General features: G+C 53.9%; 1 protein-coding gene across 1 annotated transcript; it reads left to right on the top strand.

Annotated features, from left to right (window-relative positions):
- The first annotated feature begins 209 nt into the window (after positions 1-209).
- On the top strand, positions 210-3,132 carry GFRA4 (GDNF family receptor alpha 4). Its single transcript, XM_086335191.1, has 7 exons — positions 210-232; positions 693-875; positions 984-1,379; positions 1,482-1,591; positions 1,672-1,806; positions 2,373-2,460; positions 2,594-3,132. The coding sequence occupies exons 1-7, from the start codon at positions 210-212 to the stop codon at positions 2,934-2,936; spliced, it is 1,278 nt and encodes a 425-aa protein (XP_086191317.1). The 3' UTR covers positions 2,937-3,132.
- Positions 3,133-9,686: the final 6,554 nt, after the last annotated feature.

Genomic DNA, 9,686 nt, shown 5'->3' with positions numbered 1-9,686 from the left:
CTGGGCTGTGCCAGGCACACTCTCTGTCCACAGTGGAGTGCCCTATGGCTAAGGACTAAGCCCCATGGCCTGCCATCTGGGACTTCTCTTGAATCCACACCCCGCAGCCAGGACTAAATGGCTCCAGTACCTGAGCCCTTGCCAGGAAGCCCTCTTTTACTTGGCTGGTGGAGAGGAGAGACGCCAGGGGGAAGCCAAAGTCCATCCAGATGGGGCAGCACCGGTTAGATCGGTAAGAAGGGAGCAGTAGAAGAGGATGGAGGGGGAAGATGCAGAGGCAGGAGGATGCGCTAGAGACGGACAAGAAAGAAGGGAACCAGAAAACTATAGGTCACTAGAAGGGTCTCCAAGGGAGAAGGGAAAGGAGGGGCGTCTGACAAGTCAGGTGTCCCCGCATGTCAAAGAAAGGAAGAGGAGCAGCCACTGTGCTCAGTGCCACGTCTTGACATTAATTCTATTTTTATGATATATTTTTGGCTGCGCTGTGTCTTCCTTGCTGTGCCGGGAGCTTTCTCTAGTTGCCTTGGGCAGGCTTCTCTTATTGCGGAGCATAGGCTCTAATGCGCTCAGGAGCTCAGCAACTGCGGCTGCTCTGGGGCATGTGGGATCCTCCTAAACTCTGGACCTCGGTGCCATTTCTGATACGTCTCCATTAGCCAGGTCCCCAGAAGCCTTGCTGTTTTCCGTGTGAGGTGGGGCCCAGGACAATGGGAAGAATCTCAAGGACCCTTCTTTGGATTGGTGAGGGGTGGCGCCTGGGGAGGATGGGTCTCAGCTTTTGGGGGAGGCCACCCAGGCCCAGCCTCGACGCTCCGCATCCACCGCAGACGTGTGGCAGGAATGCCCAGAGGCCGTCGCTGCCCATCCCCGCAACGGTAGGCCAGTCAGTGCCAGTCGCTAACGCCTTTGGGTCACATTCTGCCCACCTCGAGTTTTGGGCACCCCGCATCTTCTGAGGCCCTGACCCAGAGGCGGGGGTGAAGTGTGCGTGTAGGGCACGCCAACAACCGCAGCCTACCCGCCTCTCCAACAGGATCGCGGAGCTCTGTAGCACCGAATCCATGCGTGGACGCGGCCGACGCGTGCACCGCCGACGAGCGGTGCCATCGGCTGCGCACGGCGTACGTGGCGCAGTGCTTGGGTCGTGCCGCGCCGGGGGGCTGCCCCCGCGCCCGCTGCCGCCGCGCCCTGCGCCAGTTCTTCGCCCGCGGGCCGCCCGCGCTTACCCACGCACTGCTCTTCTGCCCTTGCGGCGGCCCCGCGTGCGCAGAGCGCCGGCGCCAGACCTTCGTGCCCTCCTGCGCTTTCTCAGGGCCTGGCCGGGCGCCACCTTCCTGCCTCGGGCCCTTAGATGCCTGCGAGCACAGCCGGATCTGCAGGTGCCGGAGGAGGTGGAGTGGGGGGAGGGGGGAGAGGGGACGCGCGGGCGGGGGTCGGAGCCACTAGTCGCCCACTCACCGCCTTCCGGTCGCGCGGCGCAGGCCCCGCCTTCTGGCCTTCCAGGTCTCCTGCGCGACCACAGCCAGCAACCCTGACGGCTGCCTCCGAGACCAGGCCCCCAGCTGCCTGCGCGCCTACGCCGGCCTCGTGGGTATGCACCGCCCGCAGGGCATCTCCCGGGGATGCCTCCGCCAGGATGGGCCGATTACCCTGTTTTCGGGGTCTCACCAGGCACAGCCATCACGCCCAACTACGTGGACAACGCAAGCGCGCGCGTGGAGCCCTGGTGCGACTGCAGAGCCAGCGGAAATCGGCGTGAGGAGTGCGAAGTCTTCCGGGGGCTCTTTACGAGGAACCGCTGCTTGGGTGAGGAGTCCGGGAGGTGGGGGCGGGGGGGCGGAGGGACGGGGCCCCAGTCGGCCCTTACTGCCCCATCCCAAGCTGCCTGGCTGGCGGTGAGGAAACTGAGGTCCGTAGCGGAAGCCACGCAGGCCCACTTCCTTGCTTCTGCCACTTCTGAGGCGGTTCCATCCTCCAGGCACAGCCAACCCCCCCCCCCCCCCATTAATAGTCTTGCCTTTCGAGTCTGAATAGCTGGATGGTTCGCTTACCAGTCTAGGAGTTAGGGAGTCTAAGTTTGAAGCCTAACCCTGCCACTTACTAGCTGAGAGTTAACTCCTCTAAGCCTTTTTGTGCTCATCTGTAAAATGGGGTGATAATTGTCATGCTTCCATAAGGAGAGAAGACTGCAGTTTGTAAGGCACTCTTAACTTAGCATCGTCCATCCCGAAAGCCTTGCAGACGTCCTCTCTTCCCATATCTGCCTGGGGAGGACCCATGCAGGATGCCAAGGGTCTCAGTTTGTCCTTGAGGAGCTGGGCCCTGTGCTAGGTTTTCTCAGCCAAGCTCACCCTGCATCCCTCCATAGACAGTGCCATACAGACCTTTGACGGTGGGTGGCCCCCAATCCTACGTAACCAATTGGACTCCCACCAGGACCCTGAGCAGAGTCTCCTGCAGGTAGGTGCAGACAGGGGATGGTGAGCTGGCAGCCCCTGCACTGCCTCCTTCCATGGCAAGTGGGCCTAGATGGAGGCATGAATGCCCTGGGAGGGTGGGGGTGGCAGAGAGCAGAACTGGGCTTCTCTCTCAGGTCCACACTCTGCTCCCACCTGCCAAGGTGTCTACTGCAGATGCACCCCTGGAGGAGAGCTCCCTGCTCTCCATGCTTCTTGTTCTGGCTCTCCAGTCCGTGTTCTGACTTGGACAGCAGACCTTGGACAACTGTCCCACCCTGCCTGGGATATTGGGCCTCGTTAGTGGCCTACTGCCCCACTGAAAAGGGACTGGCTTGTCTCCTAAGCTGGCCCACCACTCGTGCTCTACTGCTCTTTGCAGATCTGGACACTTTTTATGCTCTAAGGAGTACATCTGAACAGACTTGTAGGCAAAACTCCCTCTGGTACTCCAGCATTTTATGGTGTCCTCCTAGTTAGGCACCACCCATCATGATAAACACCTGCACACCATAACTAACGTTGGCAGATTGCTTCCTGTCCTCGATGTGTTGGACACCAACTTGAGTGAGAATCCAGTTCCCTGCGTTGCACTGGCCATGTAGCCATCTTCCCTGTGGTTCAGCCCAGCACTAGGACTGACATCCATAACTCAATAAACCCATGTGCACTGAGACTGGCCCTGTTGTCATGTGATCTGTGTTCTGGGAGCCGGGGGACTGAGGTCAGCTGCAGGGTGTGCCACTGCTGGCCTCTGTGACCTTGGATGGCCTCGGAACCTCTCCAGACATCTTCTCAGGACCTGTGGATGCTGAACTGAGTCAACTATCAGCTCCGGTGCCGGGGATCTTGGCTACTTGTTTATTCTTTCATTCTCTGCTAGTCATCAGATAAAGAAACTACATTTCCCTTGCAGTTAGGGGGTGGTTGGTGACACAGTTCTAGCCAGTGAGTGAAATTCACAGATAAGGCTTCCAGGAGAGCTCTTTAAAAAGGAACAGACTTCCTGACTGGGGCCCTTCAGCCTCTGGCCTCAGCTCGTCCCTCTTCTTGCCAACTTGGAGGCGATGCCTAGGAACATGGGCACCATCTTGGAAGAGGAACCACGTGACAGTGTGGCACACCAGCCCGTCTGCCTTCCTCTGGGCTGTACTCTGTGAGAAAAATGATGCGCCTAATTTGTTTAAACCGCTTATCCCCAGGTGTCTGTTATTTGCAGCTAAATATAGGCCCTGATCGGAGAAGGCAATGGCAACCCACTCCAGTACTCTTGCCTGGAAAATGCCATGGACAGAGGAGCCTGGTGGGCTGCAGTCCGTGGGGTCGCTGAGAGTCGGACACGACTGAGCGACTTCACTTTCACTTTCACTTTCCTGCATTGGAGAAGGAATTGGCAACCCACTCCAGTGTTCTTGCCTGGAGAATCCCAGGGACGGGGGAGCCTGGTGGGCTGCCATCTATGGGGTCGCACAGAGTCGGACACGACTGCAGCGACTTAGCAGCAGCAGCATAGGCCCTGATTGACACACTTCCACCTATGGGGTGCCTAGGAGCCCTAGGATCGCCCACTGTGCTCCCTTAGGGGAGCCCTCCACCTCAGTGCACGCAGAACCCTACCCTGGCAGACACTGGAAAGAATGGTGTTTTTTTTTTTTTTCCCCCTGAGTAATTGGTTTCTGTCCATGTGGAGAGTCAAATTCTTCCCTGGAGCAGAGGGAAGTTTATCACAAGGGTTTAATAAACAATGTTGGCCAATGTGGACCCAGTGGATGCTAAGGGCATTGTGTTAAACTATAGTTCTGTGGAGTTTTGGGAGGAGAAGGCAGAACTATGGGAGCAAGGTACTAAGCTTTCCACAAAAACTTGGGGACTCTTGATTATTGTCTGTGTCTCTGGGCTGCTCCATCTCAAACCTGGTTGGAATTTGGCAGGAGCCAGAAGATAGTTTGGAGTGGAAGCTTTCGGTGCCTTGCTCAGCCCTCTCTGGGCTAGTGCAACCCATCCCCGAGCTGCTTGGGATGTTGGCTGCTAACACAGCTCACAGCTGCCCACCTCTCTAGAAGAGACAGCCTGAAAGGCTACACTCTGTTCCCAGAGGTGGACAGTGGCCAGTGACTGACTGAGGCAGGAGTTCAGAGGCCTGGCCTGTGTGCCTTGGGGGACAGCTGTATGTGCCGGCCATGCTTCAGAGTTCCCTGGGACTTTAGGCTGAGGCTGGATACCAGCTGAGACCACATCCTAGTTTAGCTCCTTCTCCTGCCCACTCCTGCTCCCTCATGTAGAGGTTCCCTGAGGGCACTCCCTCCAATAAATCATGGTCTGAGAATCCCTGCCTTGGGCTCCATTTCTGGAGAACCTGACCAAAGACACAGGGGTTAGGTACAGACCACACTGAAGCCCAGGCCTGGGGCTGCCCTGACCAGAAAAAGAGCCACTGGCTCTGAGACTGTGTAGTTAGCAACTTATACCAAACCCACAGACACTACATGGGGCAGCTGTCAACCAGCCTCCTGCCTTCTGCCAGTACCCCCCTGGCTGGAACCAAACACAGCTCAAACTGGCTTGGGCTTCAGGCACAGCTGTCCCCAGGGGTTCAGATGATGTTGCTCCTGCTGATCTCTGCTCCACTCTGAAGCCAGACAGGCTCTCACCCAGGATGTTATCAGCAGCCCCGGATCTATGGTCTCTCCTTCAGCACTCTCAGCGGAGAAAAGCACTTCTCTTTCCCAGTATTTGTGGCCTAGAGAATGACATCAGTCCACCAAGATCACCCACCAAGAAGGGGTAGGACATTTTTTAATGGGAAAAAGGAGGGATGTTGGACAGAGCAAAGCTCAGAGTCTACCCTGTCACCACTTCATAAAGAAGGAATGTTCTCAGCTGCCTATACCTGTGTGGGAATGGACATCTGGAGCAGGGGCGGCTAGGCAAGTGAAAGTATTGCCTTGCCCTGTTTACCGCTGTTGTATGGTAGCCCAAGTGCAGATTAAATACCCACTAAGTGATTTGCTTTATGTGAGAGTGTGTTAAACTCTATTGAAAGTGTTAGTCGATCAGTCATATCTAACTCTTTGTGACCCCAGGAACTGTAGCCCACCAGGCTCCTCTGTCCATGGAATTCTTCAGGCAAGAATGCTGGAGTGGGTAGCCATTCCCTTCTCCAGGGGATCGTCCCGACCCAGGGATTGAAGCTGAGTCTCCTACATTGCAGGCAGATTCTTTATTGTCTGAGCCACCAGGGAAGTCCTAAACTCTACTGCTTCCATTTTTCACTCAGATAATTAGAGTGAAATATGGGCATATGGGATCCCCTGGAGAAGGGATAGGCTACCTACTCCAGTATCCTTGGGCTTCCCTGGTGGCTCAGATGGTAGAGAATCCACCTGCAATGTGGGAGACCTGGGTTCAATCCCTGGGTTGGGAAGATCCCCTGGAGATGGGTGTGGCAACCCACTCTGGTATTCTTGCCTGGGGAATCCCCATGGAGAGAGGAGACTGGCAGGCTATACAGTCCATGGGATTGAAAAGAGTTGGACACGACTGAGCGACTGAGCACATACATACACATAGGCATATGGGCTTCCCCAGGTGGTGCTAGCAGTAAAGAGCCTGCCTGCAAATGCAGGAGGAAATAGAGACATGGGTTCAATCCCTGGGTTGGGAAGATCCCCTGGAGGAGGGCATGGCAACCCACTCCAGTATTCTTGCATGGAGAATCCCATAGACAGAGGAGCCTGCTGGGCTACAGTCCGTAGGGTTGCAAAGAGTTGGACACGACTGAAGCGACTTAGCACCCACACATAGGCACATAACTTTCAAAAGATTCATATATCTTTCAAAAGATTGGGAAGATAAAAGTGAATGGAACTTAGTGGAAAATAGCAAAATTGTTCATGGCATCTGGCTGTCTTCCTTCAGTACTTCTATCCAACCAAGGCATGGGGTTTAATTAAATGGAGCCTCTTTAACCTCAGACAGTGTGCAAGGTAAAGAGGCTTCCTCACTGGGTGCAAGGGGAGAATGAAAGTTCATAGGCTCCCATGTCAGCCTGGCTCTCTATTTTTTTTTTCCCCCCAGAGTGAATGTTCCTGGGGAGAGGCTGAGGCTGTCTGGGGCATGGAACTAGTCACCCTGGAGACAGAAGCCAAAAGGAGGGACTAGACTCTGTGACTTGCAGAGGCTATCATCTTCCCACTTCTGGGGCTGTGGACTTTCCTAGGGTTTTGTTGTTGTAATGGGCTGAATGGTGGTTCCAAAGACATGTCCTCATCCTAATCTCTGGGACCTGTGAACGTTACCTTATATGTAGGCAAAAAGAGTGAATATTACATTCTGTGGCAAAAGATGTGATTGAGTTAAGGATAGTGAAAGGAGGCACTTATCCTGGATTATCAGAGGGAGCCTTAAATGCAGTTATGTGCACCTTTGTTAAAGAAAGGCACAGGGAGATTAGATATACACACAGAAGAGAGAGTGCTGTGAAGACACAGCTAGAGACAGGAGTGAGGTGGTCACAAGCCAAGGAATGTGGGCAGCCACCTACAGGAGGCCAGGAGCGGATTCTCCCCTAGAGCTGGGAGCAGTGCAGCTCTGCTCACAGCATGATTTTGGACTTTTGGCCTTCAGAATTGTGAGAATAAATTTCTGTCATTTAAAGCCACCAAGATTAGGTAATTTGTTATAGCAGCTTCAGGAAACTAGTGGAGTTGTCTTAGGTGGTCAGGGTTTGGTTTCTGTCACTTCCATATAAAAAGGTCCTAGCTCATAACATAGTGTTAAGTCTGGCCAAACACCTCAAAGCTGAGTCCAGCTGTGGCCCCTACAACCAGAGAAGGGTCCTGCCTTGCTCCACATCTGAGTATCGGCCTTTGTGTCCTGCCAGATAGCCTGCTTGCTGTCACACTTTCACATGCATTCTGAGAACTGCAGTCCTGGGCCTGGCCTCATCCCTGTGACTGGGTCTCTGTTAGCTGTTGTCAACACTGAGCCCCTAGCTGACAGGTGGCTGGGGATGGGAACAAGCAGAAAGGCAGGTGCTGGAAGCACCCATGGATTTATGGGTGGAAACTTCACGGTTCATGAATGTTCACTCTGGCTTGTTGTCTTAAGTTGCAAGGTTAATATGAAGATGTTCACTGCCCCCCTCCTCCCGCCACCCACCCCAGTTTAGTCAGGTGTGGCCAAACTCAGAACTGGCTTATCTCTGCAGGAAGGATGGACACTGGTGGGTGAAATTTCCAGAAGGCCAGGAGGGAAGGGGCAGGCAGGGCTACAGGAGAGGTGCCCCCAGCTGGACAGCAACTTGCCAGTGAGCCTGGCATGCATGTGAAAGGAGACAGAACATGGCCCTGCCTTGTTGGGTTGCAGGCCTGGGAAGGCCTGCATTGAAAGATGTCTTAGGAAGCTGTTCTGCTAGGGAAATGTCACCTCACACCCAAAGGAGCCTCCAGTCCAAGGCAGAAAGTGAAAGTGAAGTCACTCAGTCATGTCCGACTCTTTGCGACCCCATGGTTGTAGCCTACCAGCTTCTTCCATCCATGGGATTTTCCAGGCAAGAATACTGGAGTGGGTTGCCATTTCTTCTCCAGGTGATATTCACAACTCAGGGATTAAACCTGGGTCTCCCGCATTGTAGGCAGATACTTTACCGTCTGAGCCACCAGGGAAGTCCACTGGCAGGTTGGTATAAACCCCCAATAGCTGCTGCTGCTGCTGCTGCTAAGTCACTTCAGTCGTGTCTGACTCTGTGTGACCCCATAGACGGCAGCCCACCAGGCTTCTCTGTCCCTGGGATTCTCCAGGCAAGAATACTGGAGTGGGTTGCCATTTCCTTCTCCATTGCATGAAAGTGAACTCCTAGCAGCCTACAATGCTCCTCTGTCCATGGGATTTTCCAGGCAAGAGTACTGGAGTGGGTTGCCATGGCCTTCTCTGACCCCCGACAGAGTTTCTGCCATAAGCCATATGAGGTCACCATCGAACTGCAGAGCAGGGGTCCTCACTTGCTTCACCCAGGGTGTGTCATTCATTCACACAAGCACACTGTAGAGTTAGTAAAGTACAGCAGAAAACATGTTTGCTAGGAGAACAAAGAACTAGAGCTCTAAGCATCCTTACCTTGTCCTGAAGAATCCCAGACGAGCCCCCAAGATAAAAGGTTGCTGCTGAACCACAAAAGACTCCGGGATTCTTGGCCTCCGGAGGAGAAGAATTCAATCTGGGGCCAGTGATGAGGCACAATCACTCAGAGCTTTTGTGTAATAAAGTTTTATTCAAGTATAAAAGAGATAGAGAAAACTTCTGACACAGACATCAGAAGGGGGCAGAAAGAGTGCCCCCCAAGGCAGAAGATACAGAGGAAAATTAAGATGAGAAGATGCCCATATGCCCACACAAGAAGATAAAATACACACAAAACCTCAGAACCTGAGCCCTCAAGGGACTGGGAATAAACAGCGGAGGAGGAAAGGCCTACAGGGCATGCAAATGGGCCCCAGCAGCCAGGGTGGAGCCCCAGCTCCTGGTGCAGCAAGCAACTTCATACAGTAATCAGGACTGTCTCAGCTCGTCCCTTCTCTGTGTTGGGAACATGGAATGGAAGAGAACTGGTGCCAGGCACGTCCCACAGCTAGTGACACAGGGCTGCAGGGAGTGTGTCTGTCCTGTGTCACTGTGCACTCCAATTGGAGTGCAACCCAATTGGAGACTCCAGGAATGACACTGCTCTTGGTGACAGAATTTTCCAAAATGGTGACCAGCTCTTGGTAAAGTTTTGAAGAGAAGTCCGGTCTTCCCTTATTTATGCAGTAGTTTCGTTTCTAGCAAACTTTGTGTTTATAATAGTGTTCTACACTAAAATAATTAGAAACAGATTTTTCCCCATCTACACAAACATCCAACAAGACATTTGAAACTTGGGTGGGACGCGGGTCAGTTCCTTGTTGGGTAGGACAGTCCTGCATGTCACAGGATGATGGTCCACCTTCAGGGCCACCTGCTAAATCATAGTAGCACTGCCCCTTGAAAGTGATGATCAGATTGCCCCAGCTTTTTCCAAGATGCCCCCCAGGGGGCAGTCCTACACCCACTGAGAACTACTGCCCTGCAGGGCCAGGCTACCCCGACTCCTACCGCTGCTCTTGGGCCCATTTTGCTCCCCCAAGCCCTGTGTCTTGCCACTGTGCAGGCCCAGCAGCCTCGTTGCCTCCTGTGGGCCTCTCTGCATCTGCT

Source organism: Bos grunniens, chromosome 13 (assembly GCF_055505025.1).
Source record: "Bos grunniens cultivar Pamir isolate PY7600 chromosome 13, Bosgru_T2T1.0, whole genome shotgun sequence".
In the NCBI taxonomy this organism is placed as follows: domain Eukaryota; kingdom Metazoa; phylum Chordata; class Mammalia; order Artiodactyla; family Bovidae; genus Bos; species Bos grunniens.
Note: the sequence above shows the minus strand (reverse complement) of the source record. Positions and strands in the feature narration are given on the sequence as shown.

Coding starts and splice junctions, on each gene's coding strand:
- GFRA4 (XM_086335191.1), top strand. CDS start 210: ATGGGGCAGCACCGGTTAGATCG. Junction 876..983: donor CGCTGCCCATCCCCGCAACG/GTAGGCCAGTCA, acceptor GCGGGGGTGAAG/TGTGCGTGTAGGGCACGCCA. Junction 1,380..1,481: donor GAGCACAGCCGGATCTGCAG/GTGCCGGAGGAG, acceptor CGCGCGGCGCAG/GCCCCGCCTTCTGGCCTTCC.